This window comes from Osmerus eperlanus, chromosome 21 (genome assembly GCF_963692335.1).
Source record: "Osmerus eperlanus chromosome 21, fOsmEpe2.1, whole genome shotgun sequence".
In the NCBI taxonomy this organism is placed as follows: Eukaryota; Metazoa; Chordata; class Actinopteri; order Osmeriformes; family Osmeridae; genus Osmerus; species Osmerus eperlanus.
This window is the reverse complement of record NC_085038.1, coordinates 8,384,718-8,409,597: the sequence shown is the minus strand read 5'-3', so window position 1 is coordinate 8,409,597 and position 24,880 is coordinate 8,384,718. Positions and strand designations below refer to the sequence as shown.

The following is a 24,880-nucleotide window of genomic DNA, read 5'->3' as shown; positions in this document are numbered from 1 at the left end:
CAAAGAATGAAAGGAAGGGAAGAAAGATTAACATGGAAAGAGGGCAGAGAGAGAGAGAGAGAGAGAGAGAGAGCAGAAAAACAAATGTCGAGAACAAGGCACAGAAAGAGACAGAATGAGAGAGAGAGAGAGAGAGAGAGAGAGAGGTGGAAAGAAAGAGGGGAGCGCGGGCTTCAGTATTATTGCACATTAACGAAACAGAGACAGACAAGGCGCCACAGCGGGGATGGAGAGCACTTCACCGCAGAAGCTGCCATAATCCCCAAGCAGACATGCCCACTGCCATCCCTGCATGGACAATCTCCACCCTGCTGTCGCGCGATTGGTCCACTTTAAGCAGGGCAGCCCACTGGGCTATTTGAATACAGAGTGGGAGGGAGGGTGAGGAGGGCGGGGGGAGGAGGGGGGCAGTTAGAGGGGCGGTGCGCTAGTTCCTCTCCTCCTCCGTGTTCGCGCTGGGCTGGGAGGAGGGGGGGGGGAGGTAGGGCTTCGGTGGTGTGAGGAAACATGCCACGGGAGGCGATGTCACAGCGATAGACCCACCGTGCGCTGACACAAAGTTACCGGGACCGGAGGTGGAGGGCACACAGCCGCTTCTTTTGCATGGAGAAGGGGCTTCTCTTACTCAGCCGATCGCTCTCCTCCTCTGCATCTGTCTCCCCTTTTTTTTCTCACTTGTGTTGTGGATGATGGGACTTTAACCATGTGGAAGGTAAGGAGGACTCAGATGTGGGATGTGGAACTGGGACCCTAACCCCCGAGGGGCCCTTACTTCATTCTGAAGGTCCTTAAGAGACCCCTTCGAAACCTTCGTAGTTGTAACACACAGTGTGTTTGAGTAGCATTATTTCTGGGATTAAGACCACTGATTCGCTGGACGGATTGAAGTAGTCCAGTGACCATTCCTTTGAAATGCCAGATGGCCTTTCGTCTCAGCTAATTCACTTACTTCAGGAGTTCTTGATCACTTGGATCTGAGCGTCCCTGTAGAGATGGCCCTGGAGCAGGACTTCTGTATGACAACAACATAGGGGCTGGTTTTGAGGACACTGTTAACTGCGTGTTGATGGGAGGTGAAGTTGAGTCATGGGTAATCGTAGGACCTACAGTGCGTAGTAGCAGGGATATGGTGGGAGCCCCCTGTGGGCGCTAACGCGATGCTATCACTGTGACAGGGTGGCTTTCTCTCCAGAAGACTGTTTTGTGTGACCTCATTTTGGAAATGCAGATTAGGGTTTTTGTTTGTTTTTTTTGTCCGTTGACTAGACCCAAAGTGATGGGGCAGAGAACAATGCTGGGGGGGGGGGGGATTCTAAAAGTATGTTTGTGATGGGTGATTCTCAGATTGTTGTACCTGTAGGCGTTTTTGAACATACAACCGTGGAGTGAATTGTACATGCTGGCTGGAGGGTAGGGGAGCAATGGGGGCTGGCATCAGATCAGGAAGTTACAGAGAGACACACATCCATGTATGTGGATGTGTAGTTGTTATTGTCTATGTGTGTATGTTTGTGCAAGTGTGTTTACATAACGCTACAGTACATTGTTTTTTATAAAAAGCTCTCTCTTGCCATTCCGTTTTAGTCATCACCAGTGCATTTTCAGCTGCTGTATGTACAGTATGTGCGTGTTTGACTGTCTGTGCCTGTGTTTATGTTTAGTTTTTCTCCTCGGCCATCAAAAAAGCTTTCAGCGCTTTGCTGTCAACAAGGTGTGACACTGTCGAGGAGGGTGGGTGGTGGGGAGGAGGTCAGGTCTGTCCGCTCAGAGACATCTCATCTCCGGTCAGGCATGCCTTGTGACAACTGCCTGTTCTCTCCGCGGCCAGGGCCTATCATGGTCACTTAACTTAGAATGAGGAGGTCAAAGGGCATGGGTATGCTCACATTTCTAACTCTCAACACAGATCTATGAGGGGTGAGGGATAAGTTCAACCTGTATTAGTCTCTGAGGCTTTTGTTATTGTGTGGTCTTCAGTGTTGAACAGTGCCATGAGACAGGGGTTGATAGCTTCCATGACCCAGCCAGAACAGACTGTGGGAAAGTCCTGAGAAATGTGTGTATGTCAACAGGAACATATATATATATATAGTAGCAGGGGTATTGTTTTCTGTTTTCCTGTGCTTTCCGTGAATGCCCAGTCCACATTGGAGTCCTTATAGTTTGTTTACAGAGCTGAATGGGTGGGTGGTGAGTTTGTTTTGGTTATCTAGGTTGAAGTGGTTGACGTGACAGGCAACTTTAATTATCCAACGCTGTTCACATCTTGGACTTGGAAGGTAATCTGCTAATTGCAATCTGGGTATTTTCCTTTTTTCCTTTGTCACTAATGTGTTTTTTCCCCAACATGAATCACTCTAGTTCATGCTTTATTTGATCCCCAGGTCAGTGGTTGGGTGATGCACGTTGCCATGTTAACTTTCAGAGCAGGGCTGTGATCAGGAGATATTTGTGGAGATTTGGTACACTGGGGCTAGGCGTGTGGAGAGGAAGGTCTATTTCAACTTCTTTTCACTTTCCACTCGACTAAACAGACGACCAGCACAGGAATTTAAGATGGGAAACGTGTGACTTGAGAGGAGCGGCTCAAGTAGAAGGGTCAGAATCATGGCGTCTGTCCAGGTGCAGGATAATGAGAGCCTTCTCTCAAGGCTCCATAGGAGCAGATGCTTCCAGCTCAGAGGTCAGTGCGGTTTTCGGTATGGTTGCATGGCTGCCACTAGAGAGCGTCCTAGAAAAAGGTTCCTTAAAGAAACTTTTGAAGCTCTCCGATTAAAAAATATTATGAGAAATTGTTGTACCGATTTCTGCTGTTAATTGAGATCTATATAAAGGATACTAATTAGATGGCGATATATTTATTGTACTGGAAGCATGTAAATAATGTCAATATGTTGTACTGTAATGCAATACATATGGTGGATTAGGTCCTGCTGTATCTCTAATGTGACTGAATTGTGTTCACTGAGCCTCAGATCTGTGTTCCAGTTACTGTAGCAAGTGTTCAAACCAACCGATAACTTTGCACTCAATCACAATGACACGAATGGCATTTAGATGATAGTTAAATCTAAATTACAGGCTTGTTGCTTAAGGTCAATCAACAAACTCAATTGATTTGGGTAGCACAAGGGAATATCTATCCAGGCTGTACTCTCTCTCTCTCTCTCTCTCTCTCTCTCTCTCTCTCTCTCTCTCTCTCTCTCTCTCTCTCTCTCTCTCTCTCTCTCTTTCTCTTTCTCTTTCTCTTCTCTCTCTCTCTCTCTCTCTCTCTCTCTCTCTCTCTCTCTCTCTCTCTCTCTCTCTCTCTCTCTCTCTCTCTCTCTCTCTCTCTCTCTCTCTCTCTCACACATCCACATCCGTGAAACCAGGACAGCATACTCCCCAGTCCTGCATAACATTCCAGGGACACCAGGTAGCTTTTTCCCTGTGTCTCTGCTCAAGCCTCCACCCCGCTCTCTGCCAGAACCAACCTTGTGAGCGGAGAGGCATGTGGAACCCCTGACCTCCCTTCTGTTCCCCTGGGAACCTCCACACCTTCCATCAGTGGAACGCGGCAGGAAGTCTCCATGACTTCACTGGCTACGCAGGCAGTGAGGATTCCGTCTACTTCTTTATACTGAGTTGATGTGCTGATTACACACGTAAACACACACATGCTCTCACTCAAACACACCGAAACACATGGACACGTGCTTGTCAAACAACTGCAGTACGGTGATCCGTTATCCATATGTGTGTGACAGCAGACAGATGAACGCCATCCATTATGAAAGAAGTCTGTGCTGCGTCGAGCCTCTGCGTCATGTTAAATCTGTAGATGGAAGACAAATATACGTGTACACTGTAAGAGACATGAACTCTTCCTATCTCTCAGTCTCTCTCTCTCTTGCTCATTCTCTCTGAGACACACTTTCTTCTTCTTTTTTTTCGGTCTTATGTCACTAAGCAAGATTAAAAAACTAATACACAAACAGAAAATTATCTCTGTATTTGAAATGTTCTGGGTCAGACATGGGGAGTTAGGTAGAGATGTCCCATCCAGACCCCCCTGACTCAGATTTGGGCAGATTAAGACCCCGTCTAATGCGCTTGTCCTGCACCCCAGCTTCCCACCACTAACCAATCCTGTTAGGCGTGACTGACCCGCTCCCAACATGAAAGACAACGATTGGTCACAGCCACACTAGGCAGGCAAGGATTAGGGCTGAACAGGGTGGTGTGTCTGGGGCCAGACAAAGAGGGGCAGGGGGAGGTTGAGGGGGGCAAGAGGCTAAATGGGGAGCGCTAATGAGTTGGACGTGTGGTCTGTGGGCTGTCATTAGAGGTGATTAAGACTCTGTGCACGCGACGTTAGCCAGGCAAAGAGGAGACTGCACACAGGGGGATGAACATGTGTATTTGTAGAGGAAGGTGTGGAAATTATAGACTTCCTTTTTGTTATTTCCCAATTAGTGTCATTGTTTGATGCTAAATCTCCTTCACAGTCCAGAACGCTCATTCTCGATGTGGTCTTGATGTGGTCGCTCTGGATAAGAGCGTCTGCTAAAAAAAAAGACTAAATGTCTAGATCTGGTATGGATCTATACCAAACTGTAAGTTAAGAGGGTGAGTCAGGGTCTCATACTGGTCTGTCTCCAGGGCACAGGTTAACCAAACAACGCCGTGAGAACTCAAAGGACAATGAGGTCTTATCCTGAAGGGTCAAATGGCAATCCCATAGGCCCTGAACTAATGTGCGTTAAAGAGATTATGGTTTAGATCTTATGCAAATCCAATAATCCAGCATGAGGTAAATACATTTTTTATTAATAAGCAAACATAAATTAATATATACATAAAATTGACAAATACACAATACAATGTTTTAAACATCCAAGAACATGTAACAAACAGCATAACATTTGTTACCGTGCAATAGGTTATTATGTTTGTACAATAATACAAATGGGTACTTTTCTCAGTCCAAATATTATTGCATATGTGCTTTCTTCTGGCCTGTCTGCCCTGCTCATTTTGAAATACAAGTACATACACACATACACATGCTGATTATGTTAGCTAGGTCAATGCCTTTGACCTACTTTGAGCCTTACGCTCCGTGGGATGCCAGAGTCACTCACATCAACCCACCGGATGGGCAATTTCCCCTCCATTTTATATAAGAGTCGCTTTTGGCCGGTTTGTTATTTATTTTCCCACTTTTAATTTACTCTGTTCTGGTATAATGGCTATTACTGGTTCCATCTGTTTATTTGTTTAGTTTTTTCCTGCTGGATAGAACCAAGGTATCCTGTTCTAATCATATAAATGTAGTTCTCAGAAACTGTAGATTGATTGCTGACCAATGTCAGGAGAGAAATATCCTGCACCCCATTTGGGTTAAGCAATAGGTGCCTTAAATTATACAAATTTTGGAGTTGACAAACATACAGAATCATTTCACTGTAGAAAGATTGCAGCAATGTCAAGGACACCTACATTTCTATATTTCGTAGGGTGAACAATTATACACACAGTTTCAAGTGTCATTTTTTAGTTTATACATATATATGACCAGTGAGGCAGCATTCGGTGTTATCCTCACCACAGGTATCATCAGCCATAAAGACAAGCCAAGATTTGTCATTTGTACTTCAATGTCATTCCACTTGTCTCTTTCACGCTCCTTTGAGCATGTCAACAAATACCTGCTGTGTTTAAATGTCCCGAGGGCAGGTCACGCAGTTCAGCCGGTACCGGCTCCTCCAATCCCTGCTATCTACTTCCTAGCCCCCCTGCCTTTTGCCCCTGCACCTCTACCCTCTCCTTTGAAACCCTTTTCTCAGCTCCCTTCCTCTGCCCCCTCCCTCACCTTTCCTGTGAGGTCCTGTGGAGTGTGGTGTCACAACCGCTGTGTGTTCCGAGTCACATCAAGATGTCCCGCCTCAGTCTGTGCGCGTGTGTTCGAAATGGACTTCTCCCCCAACAACCTTTCATCCTCCAGGAGTCCCCCCACAGAGCATGAAGCTTTGGAGGAGCTCTCTAACTTTCCCGTAATTGTCGGTACAGCTTTTTCCGGTTCTGCTTGCTTAGCTCCCTTGCGAAAGAAACCAGCCAGCTCGTCGAGTGTGTGTGTGTGTTTAGTCAGGAGAAGCAGAGGGATGTCCCTAACTGAAGGGTGGCATTCCCTACGGTTGGCTCCACATTCCAGGCACTCTATCCTCGGAGCCTAAGACTAAACCACTGTCTCCTGGCTGCTGGTTCTGCTCGTCAACTCCCTCCTCACCTCAGCAGAGATGCCTGTAAAAAAAGCACCAGAGCGAAATCCATCGGTGGGTACTAGAGTGTAAAGGCTTTGGGATGAGGACAGTAATCCACTGTGAGAGACTGAGAGTATGCTGTCAGGCTTGGCTTCTCACTCAAGTTTGACCGGAAGGTTCAGTCGTTTTTTTTTGCTCTCCACGTGTGCTACTTGCTGTTATCATCTAAGTTGCTGCTTCGCAGTTCTTGTTCGCTCTAAAATGGCTTATTAGGCAGAAATGACGGTTGCAATTCAGGGAAAAGACCGTCTCCTTGTCGAGCTGTAGTTCATCAAATGAGGTCTTGCTTCCTGCTCATAGTTCATTTTAAGTGTGATTAGGTGAGATTGGTGTTTCAAATTAACTGTCCAGCCAGGTACATGGTTGGTTTAGTTTTATGACCTGATAATAGCTTCATCTTGTGTCTGCCTTTTGCACAGTGGACTTGTGTCTGTAAGAGCTCAATGTTATTTGTTCTATGTTATAAGATGTGTACAGACAGTTGTGTGCTGGTCTGCATTCTTGTCTGTTTATACTTTCTACGTAGCTGGCCGGGGAGTGGCACAGTCCAGCGCCTGGTCCCCTAGGAACTAGGTCAATGTGATCTACTGGTGAGACAGTAGAGAACAGTAAACAGTGACATCTGCTGAAAAGCCTTCATGGAAGGACGTCCGGACCTACTTTATTGAAACCAGAATTTAATCAATTTAAGCAATGTTAGACTCTGAAGGGAGTTTAAGGGATGTGATGTCAGAGAGCAAAGCCAGGGGACAGGTTGTTTTGATGAGTGATTGTGACACATGACACTATACTTTACTGATAAAGTAAGACTGACCCTGATAACCATGCATTTATGTGCTGCAGTCTCGCTTTCATGTCGACAGAGGTACACAAACCAAATCAATTTCACACTATATTTTTTTTAACAAAATGTTTGATGTCAACAGTGGTGTCTTAAAAACATGACAAAAGTGGAATGCTTCACTGTACCCGAACGTGTCTGTCACTCTGGTGACACAGGAAGGAAAACAGCACATGGCTGGGTCCATTTTAATGGTAATCAATAGACCTCTGCTTGTCCATCCAAAAGTAGGTTGAGTGAGGAGTGTAAAGGATACATTTTCGCTGACACTTCAGGAGCGGCAGGTACAAGAGGCAACGGCGTCAAAGAGGCACCAGCCCTGGCGCCCCCAAACAAAGGCATCAGTGTTGAGCTGACCTGTGTAATCTCTGAAGAGTCATGCGGCTTCATGGCTGAGGTAGCTGACCTGTCTAGTCTGTGAGGTGTAGCTGGGCTTCACGGCTGGGGTTTCTGCCTGATACCTAATCTTATGCAGATGGGAGAGATATTTCACATTTTAGACGTGGCCCAGAAACCAGGTTTGGATTTATTCAAGGTTGGTAAAACAACGGATCAGGAAAGAAACTGCTTTGAGTTAACAGGGGGTGCATGAGATATTAAGATAGAAATCTCCTCTGTGGTTACTGGCGCTATATTTCCAATGTTCACCAATAGAAGTTCATAGTCATTTAAGCTTTGTAAAAACTGTAAGAACTTTACATGTAGTCCTTCATATGAATATTCCCATAACATCAATGTAATCCAGGACTCTCCTGTTCCCTTCTTCAAAGTAAGCAGTTGTTTCACTCCATTTATTCCAAATCCCTGTGGTTGTTCCCTTCTGCAGACAGCTGAGCAGCTTCCCTGGATTTCGCTGACACCGTGCCCGCTTGGTCTCGCCTGAGAGGATGGACACGCTGGAGTCAGAGCTGACTTGCCCAATCTGCCTCGAGCTCTTTGAGGACCCACTGCTGCTCCCCTGCGCCCACAGCCTGTGCTTCGGCTGTGCCCATCGCATCCTGGTCTCTCACTGTGCCTCCAACGAGCCCGTTCAGTCCATCGGAGCCTTCCAGTGCCCCACCTGCCGCTATGTCATCTCACTGAGCCCTCAGCGCGGCCTAGAAGGACTGAAACGCAACGTCACCCTCCAGAACATCATCGACCGCGTCCAGAGGGCCGCCTCCTCCGGCTGCCCACTGCCCCACAGCGGGCCAAACTCCCCCAGCGAGGACAATCGACTCGCCTTGGTGCCCGCCGCCATGACCAGCCCTGGAACGCCGCCCGAGCCCATCCAGTGCCAGTTCTGTGAGCAGGACCCCCCGCAGGACGCCGTCAAGACGTGCGTCACATGCGAGGTGTCGTACTGCGACGAGTGCCTGCGCGCCACACACCCCAACAAGAAGCCCTTCACGGGCCATCGCCTGATCGAGCCGATGCCAGACACGCACCTGCGAGGCCTGCAGTGCCTGGAACACGAGGAGGAGAAGGTCAACATGTACTGCGTCACCGACGATCAGCTCATCTGCTCCTTGTGCAAGCTGGTGGGCCGACATCGGGACCACCAGGTCGCAGCTTTGAGCGACCGCTACGAGAAACTCAAGGTAAGGCTATCCGCAGCATGGGTCCATATGGAGTAGATCGCGCTGTGCATTCCATTGAATTTAAGGATTGTGAGAATGGTCTGGGTAATGACAGAATTCTCTGGATTTGTATGTTTGATGTTTAAGATTAGTTTGATGGAATGTGACATCAGAATGCTGTCAATGGGTACTATTAGTTACCTCCGCTTGGAAAAAAACTAAGGATGCAGATTTAGTTTGACCAGCTAATACTAACCATCATACACTATGCATTCAAAGTTTGTATTTTAATAATAGTAGCCTACAATTGTAGGATTCAGTTAAAGTAAATTATTCTGTCAATTAACTGATATTGGTGGAGGTTTCTGGCATTTGGACATTGCTGTGGGTCGCATATAACCTGCTAATAGGTTGCAATCTGTGCTTATCAAGTGTGAGCCAAATGGAGTGACAATTGAAATAGTTTAATTGTTGAATTGGGATTTCAAGTGTGATCTGGAGGTGTGATGTTGTAATGAGTATCTGGGGGAATCAAGACATTTCTATTTCAGTATCAAACTGCTATACATTTTTAGTTTGAGCCTCATAATCACCTTAAAGTGAAATAAAATCCTTGCAGATTCTGTTCTCGACCATGAATTTCAAACCTAAATTCAATTATCCTCAATTTAGTCTCATTATCCGAGCAGATTAATTAAGCAATTAGTTCAAGTAACGCATCACCCAGACCGAGAGCACCTTCTACCTCTTCACGCCTGTGCGAGCACTGTGAAAACAGGTTGGGGTAGATGGCATCGTGCAGCAGGTTAAACAGTACTAATTGCTTAACGAGGTGGGAGTTTGTTTAATTGAGCGTAGCTGTTAAGGAGTATTAAAGCATGCCTCGTGGGAGAGGGCCTGGTATTACCCCCTCTTCCCTGCATCCCCATGACCATTTCTGGGATGGTGATTGGCTGTTACCGGGCAATGGGGCCCCTGATTGGACAACAGCAATGTGATCCCAGATTTGATGTGTTTTGGTGGTGTGTGTATTGTACCAGGTTAATGATGAACCAGATATAATTGTAATGGTGGGTGGCATGTGTTCCTTGGTCTTCCTTTCTTTTTGGGCTTTATTTATCTTGATAGAGACACATAGAGAGCGACAGGAAAGCAGAGAGAGAGAGAAAGAGAGAGAGAGAGAGAGAGAGAGAGAGAGAGAGATAGATAGAGAGAGAGAGAGAGAGAGAGAGAGAGAGAGAGAGAGAGAGAGAGAGAGAGAGAGAGAGAGAGAGAGAGAGGACATGCAAGGAAAGGCCAGGGCCAGATTCAAACCCAGACCCTTGCGGTAAGGCCTCGGCCTATAAGTATGCGCTCAACCTGGTTAATCACTGGGGCGCCCTCGGCCTGCCTTTCTAATTTAGAATTGAAATATGAAGAACACGTGTCAATGATTCAAAGTGATCGAAAGCATCAGAGAGAAACTATTACTATCAAGTTGGATAAGGGTTTTATTTACTGTGATAAAGCAATTAACCTATTTAAAAAAGCTATGGTGTGTCTGGATTCTAACTGTGTCTGCAATCTTTAATGCTAAAATGATTCAGTTTCAAGGTATTTACATTTACATTTAGTCATTTAGCAGACACTCTTATCCAGAGCGACTTACAGTAAGTACAGGGACATTCTCCCCGAGGCAAGTAGGGTGAAGTGCCTTCCCCAAGGACACAACGTAATTTGGTTTGCATAGCCGGGAATCGAACTAGCAACCTTCTGATTACTAGCCCGATTCCCTAACCACTCAGCCATCTGACTCTCCTGATTCCATATTTAACATGCTATTTTGGATTATTTAAATACAAGATTTAGAGTTGGTCAAAGGTAGCAGGATTAGCACATAGTTGATTGTGATGTATTGTGCCAAAAAGTGCACACAGTCATGATTGTTTCCTATGGACGAATGAACTTAATTAAAATGTAATGAAATTTTTCATTCTTCTTGTTATTGGACGCCTGCCAAGCCTGCAAAGGGTCACATTGGCCAGCTTTCCTGCTCCTGGTCACAACAGAGACTGTATAGGTTAAACCCTGGTTCTGATTCTGCAAGACCACTGGCATTGGGGTACACAGATACTGGAGTAACAGGGTGACTTTGGGTAGTGTGGAATTAGTTTATGGCTTAACTATAGCTGTATCTATGGAATACTAAATCTGAGATAGGAAAATGTTTTGAACTAAATCTACTACAGTAGATGGGACATATGCAGTACTACGTTATAACAAACGTTAATAATGAAGACTTAATAATAAGTCTAAATAAATAATGAGAACTAAAATTGACAACCCTAACCTTATGCACTGGAACAGATTTTATGTGATAAAAGTAGCACCTGTTTAAAAGTAGCACATTTATTTCAGCTTATCAACAATTCGGTTGATATTCGTTGTACATTGTGGACCAAGTATCTTATATTTTACATTCTCAAGTCGGTTGTCTTCATCTTTTCAAAGATTTAAAAGTACAAGCAGGAAAGCTCCCGCCACCTTCATTAGTCTCGAAAACAGGCGTGTAAGGGCAGAAGGCAAGTCAATGTAGGTCACCCCTGCACAGGAAAGGTTTGCAACGCTATATGCAAAATTCATAGGAAACAGATTTAACTTTTGAGCTCAAGTCCTGAACGGAAATTTTCGGCAACTCAGCGAGTGAAAATATGTCTACACGCTTGGTTGCTTCAGAAGCAGCTTGGGGGTAAAATGAGTTAGCTACATGACACAAGGAAATTAATATCCAATTCTAACTTTCAGGACTCTCTGTGATTCTTTCAGTTTGCTGCGCTGCTCTATCTGATAAGAGACTTGGTGGTTGTGGGTACACCCTTCCTTTCAGAAGATAAAATTACCCTTTTAGAGGAAATGGACCAAGAGCGGAAACAGTTCAAAATAGCTTTGAAAGTCGACGAGTTCAGGTCAGAGAGGAAGCTGTGATTCCACAGTTCAGAATGACTAGAGCATGAGGATTGGCAAATATTTGACCTGCTCCTTTGTCCTCCTTCACAATAGCCCTAGCTCCGAGGCGATAACACTTCACCTCAGCCAGTCTGCTGTTCTTCTTCCTCGTGCCTCATGCCTGTGAGAGATTGAGTCATGCTGTGACAGGCACAACCCTTGGAGGCTTGTGTCCGACCAAACCCACGACTATGTGTCTAGGGCAAAAGAAGGAGATGGTGGAAAACAAGCTCTGGCTATTTAGTGTCTCGCTTGTGAATATTCATCTACAACCAGCTTCTAATAAAAACAAGTTTACAGTCTTATTGCCTCGCAGCATGACAATGTGGAAATAAGACATATGGGAGAGATAAAGGCTATAACCTAAAGGAATTTTTTTTGTTTAGAGGTTAGAAAAACAAAGCCTTGCAAACAGCTATCACGCCGACGCACCGTTTGTTGGTCGGAGGAATACGCCTACATTTTCAACCCGACTTACTCTCAAATGCCGTTCTTTTATCACCTTTAGAGGTCACTGTTGAGGCACAATGAATCTGTGTTTTTCAGTGGTGAAGATGTGGACCAAAAAAATTGTGTGTTTTTTCCGCAAACGTCTCTCTCCACCACTCCATTTTCTCTCCATTCTTCCCACACCCTCTTCAGAGTGCCTGACTCAGGTACATTGCTTCTGCAGCTGATAAGTCAGAGCTGCTTGCCTCTCCACCGGAACACAATCACAGTGTTTATATCTGACAGAGGCAGCTGGGAAGAATTAAACAGGGGACCGGAGAGGGGAACAAACAACAAGGCAGGCTATTACTGCATCAAATGAAACACTCAGAGATGCAGGGAAGATGCTGTGAGAGAGGCGAGGAGCGAAAAGAGATGTAAATAAAATGGACAGCTAGAGAGAACATTAGGGTTTCGCAATCAAACACTTGGTATCCTGAGAAACAGACAAATACAGGCTCTTGCTTGCATGGAGAGGCGTCATTTTTGAGTTGTCAAGAGTGGGGGAGATTACAGGTGGGCCTGTCACATGTTTTATGTACACAGTGCCACAGAAGGAGGTGACGTCGAAGTCCTTGGAGCCTTTGGTTCAAGGATCCCATTGCTTGTCGTAAGACAAATAGTGAACCTGAACACAGTTGCCCACTGACGTATGGAAGAAAGCTGTGACAGACAAGACTAGACCTTGCATCCACAATGCCTTGAGCAAGCTATGTTCAATATCCTAGACCTTGTCCGAGGCCTACACACACGCGCACACGGATACTCTCGAAGCTCATTCTGAATTAGAGTCTGATCATGTGCTTAAACTCTAATTATGATCACAACTTTGCTCCCCCTGTCTTTTAATTGCTTTGTAGAAAGCTATAATTCAAATCATGAGCAATGGATTCTCCTTGATGGGAATTATTCTCAGTGACTTTGCAAAGAAGGTCAAGTCATTTGCTTCATCAGCTTTGTTAGCTTCTTTCCTGATTATAAGCAGATACCATAAAGGACGGTAAACATTTTCTCTTTCAAGTTCCCCACACAACTGCCTTCAAAGTCATCTGTCCACAAGCAGGAACAGTCCGCTTATTTATAAGGCTGTATTTACAACAGGTACATCACTATACTATGTCTGTTTCTTCCTAAAATGAAGTGCAGAGGGGTCACTTCCACTTAGAATTGCTGGCAGTGTGTGACTTAATATTAGGTGTGATTGGGAAACGAGGGTGGACTATAATTGCATGCTGAATGAACTCATGCTGCGATGGAATACAAGGATGAATCTGATGGCTTGGGGATTCAACCCATTGAACAAAGTTTCAACTGTCAAACTGTCTTCATTCACTCTAATTTCTACCTTTCATAGGACATACTGAAGCAACTGAGTATTGCTTACCGTTTCCTTTTAGCTAACACACTCTTATGAGTCACCAAACTGTACTATATTTCCCAAATATTTCTATCCAGTAAATTGCTCACTGATGTTGCCATTAATAGAATGAAAACATATAAATGTTTCAAATGCCTTCAAAGCCTTTCAAAAGACCTAGGCCTAGACGATGGGCTGCTGTACATCTAATTCCCGTGACCTTAATACCAACTATCAAGCCTCAAATGGTGAAAATATCTATTGGCAACTGTCAATAGTCGCCATAGCGATTAGATGAGGACATACAGTCGCCAATGGCCTGACTGCGCACATATTGGACCCCTGTGTGTTTGGAATCATTGGGGCGTTCATTGTGCCGGTCGGCAGCTCCTTCTCTGACAGATGTCTTCCTCCATTTTCCTAGTGTATTTTTAGACCCTTTGATGATGCTGTATTCCCTATAGACCTTGTGTTGTTTTGTGTCATTGTTGTATTAAGGCCATCCATTAAGCCCCCGGACCATTGGCAAGCAGACTCCCCCGCCTCCGACCCTTATTTCCCTGTCTCAGCTGTTGTTTACAATTCTTCCCATGGGGCAGTTCTCTTTTAATCCCTGTTCAGCATCACATTGTGGCTTAGTATGGTCGGTTGGGCAATAATATGATGGAATGTGAAATAAAGAAGACAGCTTGTTGCCAGGCAGAGAGGGGGATACGCTAAGGCAAAGGCACTTACGTAAAGACACTCCGTTGATAGGTAGCTACTCTGTCAGAGAGGCGCTTTTGACGCTTAATTTGCCGGTCGGCCGGGTTTACACATGGGTTGGTTCTCCCGGAGTGGCTCTCCCAGTCGTGTCTGTTAGTCTCTCTGCTCAGAGACTCAGAGGGTCAGGATGAGGCGCTATCGGCACGAGGGGCATCACCCGGAGGTTAGAAGATGGCTGGCCATGTCATGTGAAAGGGGATAGAAGGGGGATTCTCCATCTAGTGTTTTGTGTTCTTTGCTATCTTAACGCTGGTGTAGAACGTCCGATATTGTTTGCCTCGACTTGTTTGTTCTCTGTCTCTGAGAGTGGGGTAGGTTGCTTCTCAGCCTATTGGGTTCTTGTGTTTATGGGGAAAATATGTGCAGTAATTTGATCAGATTTTGTTCTAGAATCGAAGATGTATGTCTTCCTGTCATTTTTCCAGCAAGCGTTGGACTCCAACCTGAGCAATTTGATTAAAAGGAACAACGAGCTGGAGTCTCTGATGGGGAAGCTGATTCAGACATGCCAGCACGTCGAGGTGAGTCTCCCACAGGACATGTAACTGCCTAAAACCAACGTGCAAACTAACGATGCTGTAGCATGAAAAATCGTGGTATATTGCAAGTAAATAAGTAAGTAAGACTTTATTTATATAGCATAGATATATAGATGACACATCATGAGCCAGTCACAACATGCTGTTCACCTCAGGGTAAAACATGTGCATTATTAAATAGGCCTCTTTTGTAAAGTCATTTTTGTAAATCTGAAGAATCTTTAGAGTCTTTATTAGATGGTCGTGTGCCTTTTGTGCATTGTTTTCACGTAACATGCAATAGATTGAGGTCACTTTTTATTTACATTTAGTTTAACTACCACCAGTGTCTCTTAACACGCTGTACTGTAATACACAATGTGATTATAGTATAATTAAAAGGAAACACAAGGTGCAAGCTTGAAGCTGCATGCAAATTGTTTCATTTTAGTTATAGCACCAGCAAGTCATTGGTGAAATGTAAAGCTCAGTCTAGTCAAGACTGTTCAGTCAGATGTGTCATGATGAGATAAAGAACAAGAATATGTACTGTATGTGACTGAACCAATGTAGGGATTTCTTGACCAATATTGGCCGGGTTTCCCAGATTCGTTAAGAAGCTCTTAACGCTATGAGCTTCTTAGGAGCGTTCTAAGAGCGTTCTAGAGCGTTCTTAGAACGTTCCTAAGAAGCTCTTAGCGTTAAAAGCTTCTTAACGAATCTGGGAAACCCTGCCATTATCTGTCTACAGAAAACAGACTCTTCTCTGTGAGGAATTATAAATTGAGGCACCTTAGAGAACTAGACTTCATAGTTTAACCAAGGACTAGTCATCAGGCCAAGGAACTACAATTAGTACCAAGAAAAGACAGGGAGGAAGACAAATAATAAGAAATATTAGATGTCGAAATATTTCAACGTTACCCCCACTAGATTTGGCTTGATAGATGCACTTTCTGCATGGCCACATTTTCCAGAACATTGAGGATGACATTTGACTTGAGGACAGAGCACTGGTCCACTTTCAGATTCTACCCCCAAAATAATATCCTTGTGTCCCTTTTACACAGTCTTAACATTTCCTTTCAAAAAATGGGTCTCGATGAATAATGTAGGAAGAAAAAGCAATAAAATGCTCCTTTTACTCCTCCTTTTACTTGCAAGATGGTTGCAAGATGCATGCACATGTTTTACACAGCAAGTTTACACTTAAAAATAACCAGTTTAATAACCCAACTAGCCTAGTCTAGAATGTGTTGTGTGTGTGTGTGTGTATGCATGCATGTGTTGATTTTGCTCAGAGAATTTAATTAGCCAAAAGTCATCTGCATGTTTAATTTAACATTGCAGGGCGAGCTGAGAATTATTGTGCAGCTCATGAAATGACTGAATTAAATCTGTTGATTTTAATTTGACGTGCGTGTAAACTTCATCACACCATATCAACCCTGGGGGGGTTCTAATAAAAGGGTTCACACTGGCATCACTGTGCGTGGAGGTGGAAGGATCCTGCACTTAAGACAGTACACAAGAACCATGCTTGTGTTTTGGAGAGACCTTTGAATATTTCAGAAACACAGAGTACATCTCCTGCACATGATGTTGAAAGTTTTAAGAGGGCTTTGCGTTGCCCTTTTCCAGAGCCGGATGTCTCTGGGGTTGAATGATTCACTGTATGCATCCACTGACACACACTGACGTGTCACATACTTTTTTCCTGGCCAAAGGCTGAGCACATAAATGTTGACTGTTCTGATGTATACTGTGTCTACACATGTCTATACGTATAGAGAGAAAGAGACAGAAAGAGAAAGTTTTCAATTTGTGTGGGGTGGGAAAACTATTTTGGAAAGAAGGGTTAGAGTCTGTTCTTTTTTCGAATGAGATATTTGAAGACTGGTGGATTTGAAAGCTACATAGAACACTTTCACTGAAAGTTGACATTTGAGCCAACAGCTATTAAATGCATTCAGAAGAGATACAGCTCTGGATGGTTCACTTCAAATAAAATCCCCAAATCGCCTCTGCCAAACAGATGGAGAAAGATAGCACTTACCCATGATCCTTTGAACCATATGAGCGGAAAGTGAAACCAGAAAAACCACACGTTCAGGTCCAGGGAGCTAATTAGTGGTGCTGAAAAGACAGATCTGTGAGCATTTGAACGAGTCCCATTCATATTATTTAAAAAAGCCTGTCGATGCAAGAAAGCGGCCACAACACACCTCGTTGGTCCAGCAACACTCAAACAATCCACTCTTTCACAGCTCCCCTCATCACATTTGGCCTAGCCTCAGCAGAACACTAATACAGCCGCTGACAAATCAGTATCAATAAGAAATAAAACAGACACAAAATGCTTTGCTTCCCACACTTGGAAGTTTACTTGTTAGCAAAGCTTTTATGGTACTGTAACTGTAAAGAGGACTCTTTAGATAAATAGATTTAATTAACAGTGTGTTAGCCAATCAGCAGATACTATTACTACTGAACTTTGCACATAGATAGCAGATACTCTAGTAAGAAGATAGCAGAGATAACGACTTGCGAAACTAGTCTCCCGCTGCAAATACTGCGACAATGTATTTTCACAAAACCTGAAACGAGGATGGAGTATGACACATACTTTTCTGTAGATTCTATCCCAAAAACGTAATTGTGGTTCTTGTAATTGTTGTTTATTAGGTCAATGCGTGCAGACAGGAAGGCAAGCTGATGGAGGAGTGTGATCTTCTGATTGACATCATACAACAAAGAAGGCAACTCATTGGCACCAAGATCAAGGAAGGAAAGGTGAGAGAACTCAGGAGTAAACATATCTCTCTCCTCACATCTCTTCCTCTGGAGTTTCCTCAAACAACACGGGGGAGGCAGCCATATGTTCTGAGTCTGCTCTGGGATGTTTTGTAAAAGTCACCGTCTGTTCGCTCCCAAGCTGTTCCACCCGGCACACTCGAACTGTGGTCACTCACTAGAATCATCTGACCTACATGGACACATCATCTTTCAACTCAGACACATTTAAACATGTGTTCGATGAAACTTTATGTGTTTGTCCTGTTCCTCCTGGTAGACTACAGGATGATCACAACTGGACAGAGACAGAAGATGGGTAGTAACAGAAATCCAGTGAAGGATGGAACTCTCCTGTTTCTATTCTCCCTTCCTTCCTATCTTCCCTAGCCGGTGTGCTCTCGATACTTCACAGACACGTTGAATATTCACAAATCAACCGCTGAGCCACACAGTCTGCTCTTGTATTGAGAGCAAGTAACCTGTAACCTGTGAGAGTCTGCAGGTACTGGACGCTATGCTATATAAGGCAATGGCACCAACGCTTCTTCGTCTTCTGATTGACTGGGTGGCATCGTCACCATATTGCTTTCACTTGTCCGATCCACTTCTTCACAGAAACAAAACAAGTCAAATTTGGGCCAGTGCCTTCCTCTGGTGGCCCTAAGAGGGGAAATGAAAACCAGCTGAAGGAAACTCCTTTAAGATGACTTGCTGCTGCTATGTCAGACATTCTAGCTAGGTTTACGGCTCTGGTATGTACGGTACCAGATTTGGACACAGAGGGGTGACCAGTCTTAAAGAGAAATACAAGGGGATTATTTATGCCAGAATTACCTGTGTCAGACTCCAAACACTTTGTAAGCAGTAACTTTCCAAAAATATTTCATACAGTGTCTGATCAATGTCTCATCTGCAACCCGCCCAACCTCTGCCATTCTAAATCTCCCCAGGAGCAGGAGAAAGCCCTAAGCAAGAAAGAAAGCAAAATAAATCTTAGAAAGCGTGTCTGGCTTTGATCGGATCATCTGAATGGGATGACAGCTAACCCCAGATAAATCTCGTACCTCTGAGACGGGTCCCAGTTGAATCACCTCTCACCCATTCTTCCCATCAATCTTTCAATCCCCAATTTCCCACGTAATGCCTCCAGGTGGTGAGACTACGGAAACTGGCCCAGCAGATCTCCAACTGTAAGCAGTGCATCGACAGGTCTTCTTCCCTCATCACCCAGGCTGACCAGACCCTGAAGGAGACCGACCATGCTCGCTTCCTCCAGAGCGCCAAGGGCATCACAGAGAGGTGAGGAAGGAGATGGGGAATAGGTATGGCTCAGTCATAGAGCCTTACACTGCAGATCACGTGGTTCTCTTCCAGGATGTCTCTAAAACCAAAACAATAGCACTGTGTTCATCTCAAATGCATGCAATAAACTAGCAATGGCCCATGGTTAAATTGAATACTCTTAATTTTGTGTTAGGGTCTCCATGGCGACGGCCTCTTCTCAGGTCTTGATCCCAGAGATCAATTTGACGGACACGTTTGATACGTTTGCCCTGGACTTCACCCGGGAGAAGAAACTATTGGAGAACCTGGACTACCTAACCGGTACAGAGACCCTGAGACACATTTTATTAATGTCAGATCCATTTACAATGGACAGTAAATCCACATTTTGAAAAGCAAGGTTAGGGGGTACTACCATTTATAGTGCTGCACAATAAAGTTGGCTTATAATCGTTTGATGAAAAGTTCAAATTTGGTCAAGATATGAATACTGTAGCTGTGTTAATGGGACACTTCTCCAGTGCTGGCCAATAAAGAGCTTAGGCTAGGGAATGGATCAGCATGCAACCAAACCAAACTTGTCACAACAGATTGTACTAAGGTAGGAGTACAAGAGGGAGGATCAAGTAAACATGTTCTGAAAGCTCATGGAGAAAAGGTTGCTTTTTGTTTTCTTGTAAAGGCAGAGGGCTTAGCTTCAGGGCCAGATCACTGTATGAATCACTGTGAATCATCTGCCAATGTGCAGTCACTGAGACAGAGAAAGAGAGGGGGGGGGGTGGAGGGAAAACGATTTTCAACTAAATCACTATTCTATCCTCACATGCCCTCTCTGTAGTGAATTGTTGTTAGTTAAAAGATAGAGGCATTGCAATCAATATTATGTTACTACCCCTCACTCTCAGCAAGATGCCATTGTCTCTGAAATAACAGTTCATCTTCGCTGGCAAATGACTGTTAGCAGCACTGTGGCTATTGAAGAACGAAGCCTGCATAACGATTCCCTACCCTGCCCTTATTGAATCACCAACTCTGCAGCTCCGAGTCCCCCAGGCATCAGGGAAGAGCTGTGCACAGCCTCATACGACACCATAACTGTCCACTGGACGTCCGACGATGAGTTCAGCGTTGTGTCCTACGAGCTCCAGTACGCCATCTTCACAGGCCTGGCCAACGTTGTCAGTGAGTATTTACTGCTCCAGGTGGTTGTGGACACATTTGTTGCCACCGGAGACACAGACATAAACTGTGCACACAATCAAATATATGCATGCACACACATATGTATAAACCCCAGACTGCTTCTGCAGACACTGCTTCTCTGCTCTTGAAACTCTATTACTTTTTTGTTTTCTTTATTTATGGAAAGAGATCAAAATAATAAGTCTGTTGTTCTTGGCCAGACCCTCTCAATGTGTCTGCCAATGCTCTTGGGCTCAGAACACACAGTTGACGACGTATTCAGTGTTACAGACTCCCAACCTAAGCAGGCATCAGTTCTCTCTGTGCCTGTCTATGAGGCCAACAGGGCCAAGTTACCCGAAGCAGGCAAGGACAGTGGAGTCTGAGCGGATTACAGTAACGGCACGAATCAGGGCTCGGACTCCCTTGTGGCTCACACATCTCCCTGTGTATCACGTGCATGCTTCACTGAGGAGGATAATTAGGTCAGGGCAAGAGGGTATCTTCTGATTCTTCATAGCTCTAAACAAAGTTTGTTTAGGTGTATTATTTACACATTTTTCCATTGACGGATTCACAATTTTGTTTTTTACGAATTTCATACCCAAAGATCCAACCAAACGATCTTGAATAGTCTTGTCTTTGCAATCGATTCATTCTTGCCCTCAGCATTTTTTTCTGACAAAGGTGTTTTTTTAAAGGTCAACATTAGCTTTTTTGGGGTGCGTTTTTAACACACACGCCCTCCTGCATGTTTTCTTCACGCTTTGTTTTCACATCCAGTTGCCATGTCAGAGCTCAGGACAAAGGTGTTGCTGCTGGCTTCACTGTCACATCTCAACAGTGCGTCACGACACATGATGTGGGATGGGTGGCAGGCAGACTTTTACTATCTGAGTCATACATCCCAGAACGTGTCCAAAATGTAAATGTTTTCAAAGACCAATTGAATTATCTTAACATGTTCAGCTTTCTGATGAAGCACACGATGGTGGTGCTGGTTCCAGGGGAATTTAAAATGGCTTCCATTCCAAAGATGCAAAAGGAAGGCAGATATAGCCCCGCCCCTTCACACAGTCATACTGTAAAATAATTTGATCTTTATTCATCAATCAATTCTCCAATTGTCTGAAAAACTTCCCTGAAAGAGGAAGACTGCAGGAAGATGCATGAAACAGCCAAACACAAACACCCAGACACACACATGGGGAAGGATGCAGCCAGTGAGGTGTGAATGGTCTTCCCTGGTTACACCCACACACTAACCCCAGGACCTCGCTTTCCTTCGTTTCCATCCAATACTTCCATCTGCTGATTTCCATTCCACTATCGACATTGAGCGTGCAGGTACATCAGAACAGTTTGAAAGTCATTTCAGATTAAACAATTACTGTATACACACTGTGTGTTATATGTTACTCTGTTATCAACTAGTAAATGGTCTGGGACCTGTCTGTGGATGGTCTCATTATTCACCCAACCCATTTCCCTGTCTCATGTGTGGACTTGGAAGATGTACGGCGGTCTGACACTGAGGAAGAAGCTGCTCGAGGACCACACCTCTAACCCGACTCTTATCTCTGTGGCTCTGATTAAACGTTTCCTGTTTCCTCCTAAAGGAAACTTTCATCTCCAGTCATAGGGAGTACTGTTGACCGCAGAAAGCTACCAGATGGGAAAAATGTGGGATTAGTTACATTGTGATATTTGTAATGTTGATATTGGTTCTGAATACGGTGCTGACCTTAGCATTGGGATTATTGTATTGTTTTGCTGCAGGCAACGATGAAAATAACGTTTCGTATTGAGGACCGTCTTTGTTTTGTATTCGAGGTTACTTGTGTGTGTGGGTGGGTGGATGTTTCTGTGTGTACTTCTGTGTGATAACTGAACTCTAAGTGCGGGTGTGTGTTTATCTCTGTCCCAGGCCTGTGCAACTCGTTGGACAGCTGGATGATCGTGCCCAACATAAAACAGAACCACTATACCGTGCACGGCCTGCAGAGTGGCACTAAGTACATATTTGTGGTCAAGGCCATCAATCAGGCTGGCAGCCGTAGCAGCGAGCCTGGGACACTGAAGACCAACAGTAAGAAATAGGACTATCCCATAGTACAACACAGACACAATGAGAAATGCAATTCATGTGAGTGCGAGCACTGGTGGAAATTGCTCAGGAATGTCATTTGAAGGCAATGCAGTCAATACTAGGGAAAACTGCTGAAGCCATGCTCATCTTTGCCATTTTAGCTGACAAAGTAGCATAAAAGGCTTAGAAAGCACATGGCACCAACAGATGAATAAACTGCATCCCTGAATTCCACTCTGCCCATGGCTTATCTCTTCGTTTTTTTCTTCCCCCGAGGCCAGCCCTTCAAGCTCGATCCCAAGTCTGCCCACAGGAAGCTGAAGGTTTCCCACGACAACCTGACGGTGGAACGTGACGAGAGCACGTCCAAGAAGGGCCACAGCCAGGACCGCTTCACCAGTCAGAGCAGCTATGGCGTCATCGCCAACGTCTACATCGACAGCGGACGCCATTACTGGGAGGCCCTCATTGGAGGAAGCACGTGGTGAGTTCGAAAAACAGGTGTTGTTACGTTTCTCGAGGAAATGCTTGATTGTACTGGAGACCTTTTCGGTGTTTTATTGCTCGGTCGGAAAGGCTTAAGTTGAAGTGTTGGAACGATGAAGCATGAGACACGTTGATGACGATGGAAAAGGGCTTGCTTTGTTTGGAGCGTGTCGGCTGACACAGGGGGTGCTTGTTGGTTTGGCAGGTACGCGGTGGGGATCGCCTACAAGTCGGCCCCCAAGCACGAGTGGATCGGGAAGAACTCCGCTTCCTGGGTCCTCTGCCGCTGCAACAACTCCTGGGTGGTCCGCCACAACAGCAAGGAGATGGCCATCGAGCCCTCCCCCCACCTGCGGCGCGTTGGGGTCCTGCTGGACTACGACATGGGAACCCTGGCCTTCTACGACGCGGTGGGCTCCCAGCACCTCCACACCTTCCGGGTGTCCTTCGCCCAGCCGGTGTGCCCCGTCTTCAACGTGTGGAACAAGTGTCTGACGGTCCTCACTGGCCTGCCCATCCCAGACCACCTGGAAGGCCTGGAGCCCCAAGACTGAGCCAGAGAAGCCCAAACCAGACTGTGTTTGATAGGCCCCAAGCCCCTTCCACCCTACCTAATGAACCACCTCCCAATCCTGCCCCCTTTTTAAGGCACTTTGGTCCACCGTGGACTGACTAGGGATGGCCCTCTAGATACAAGTCTGAACCCTTTACAGAAAAACCTCCACCTCATCTCATTCTTGGCGCTTGGGCCAGCCGGACGAGGGTGGGTCACACACCACCCTGGGTCTGACCACGGATCACAGTTGGTATGGAAAGGAGGAATCCACTCAAAGTAGCTGTACATGAAGCATTATAGTTTGTAACCCATTTCCATTAATAAAGAGCCAAAGTAGCCATGTTTTTAGTAGCAAATGTTTTTACTGACAGTCTACGAGTGCTCATTTGATAGATTCACATTATTTAAGCGTATGTTGGCAAATAGTAGCAGTTGTTTTCATGTATACTTTTCCCTGCATTTGCACATTGTTCATACATTATTTATGGTGAGTTTGTCGTGGATGGAAGCATAGAGACATGAAAACTCTAGGGAAATTGATTTTTGTGCAATTACCTTTTTTCTGTTAAACTATTGTGTAAACTATTTTGTGTCAACCATACTTTTTGCTAGACAAACATGTCTTTCCTACAAGTGTGTACTTGTATAGATATCAAATGGATGAAAGGTAGGGATTTGATTATTATTATTTGTCGGCCCATTGTTTTTATTTCAGTCAGATAGATTCTTGGTTGTTTAATCATGCATGTTCATGTGAATTCCTCTAGTTTCCTCCAAACTCCCAGATAAAATGATTATAAATTTCTCCAGTTGGTCTTCTGCTTAACTCACTGACCCCTCGTCAACAAATCCTCCATGATTATGCTGCACTGTGATATACTCATTGTGCGCCCAACTATCTACAGTAATTACTTTAGTCCGAGACCAGACTCCCAACTGGATACTCTAGGAATTTTTATTGACCCCAGGGGTCACCAACACAAGTAATATTAGATTTTAGGCCACTACTCACAAGCACCTGATTTTGTAAAATAGTTTATATTTTATTTTATTGGTGATCATGGATCATTAGTGGAGAAGGTACAAGAAAACCTTGGTATTTTCACAGTTTGTCATTGTGCTGTCAAACAAGAAACAAAATAAGTTACCCATAAATATATTTTGGGGTAATATTTAGGCAATATGTTTCTTTGTATTTCATGCAGATTGTTTAGTATGTGTTTCCATAATTGTATATTCCATAATTATCTTCAATGTGTTGATATGAATGCCGTGGACACTATTCAGGAAACATGTTCTGAATGCTTGCTTCACTGTGCAATTCTTCAGTAGCAAATGTTGAAGGTTCAATAAAGAGAAGTACTGTGTGTGTGTCCCTTATGTCCTTGTGGTTTTGCATCAGAGATGGTGTTTTGACTGCCCAGTCAAGGATGTGTTCCTAAGTTTAGACCAAAAGCTGTTGAAATTATCTTGAGAACTTCCCGTTGAAAACAGACTTCTTCCTGGTCCACTTGCAGCTTTTGTTATGTTTCACAGGGGCTGCCATGTGAACAGCCATTACCGCCTCTACTCACAGGTCCTTACTCACCGGTGCTTCCACAAAACAACAGAGAGCACAAGACAAAGACACTCACTGGAGTTCTTCCTTTTACAACTAAATACATGGTCATT

At 44.6% G+C, this 24,880-nt stretch overlaps 1 protein-coding gene across 3 annotated transcripts; it reads left to right on the top strand.

Annotated features, from left to right (window-relative positions):
* Positions 1-481: 481 nt before the first annotated feature.
* On the top strand, positions 482-24,581 carry LOC134007550 (E3 ubiquitin-protein ligase Midline-1-like). Of its 3 annotated transcripts, none has more exons than XM_062447070.1 (10): positions 482-712; positions 7,970-8,723; positions 14,724-14,819; positions 17,502-17,609; positions 18,763-18,911; positions 19,090-19,217; positions 19,935-20,078; positions 22,006-22,167; positions 22,444-22,651; positions 22,859-24,581. In XM_062447070.1, the coding sequence occupies exons 2-10, from the start codon at positions 8,031-8,033 to the stop codon at positions 23,205-23,207; spliced, it is 2,037 nt and encodes a 678-aa protein (XP_062303054.1). In that variant the 5' UTR covers positions 482-712; positions 7,970-8,030; the 3' UTR covers positions 23,208-24,581. The 3 variants fall into 3 exon arrangements, with proteins under 3 accessions (XP_062303054.1, XP_062303056.1, XP_062303055.1); XM_062447072.1 differs by lacking the exon at positions 482-712 and adding an exon at positions 2,660-2,683; XM_062447071.1 differs by lacking the exon at positions 482-712 and adding an exon at positions 6,174-6,314.
* Positions 24,582-24,880: the final 299 nt, after the last annotated feature.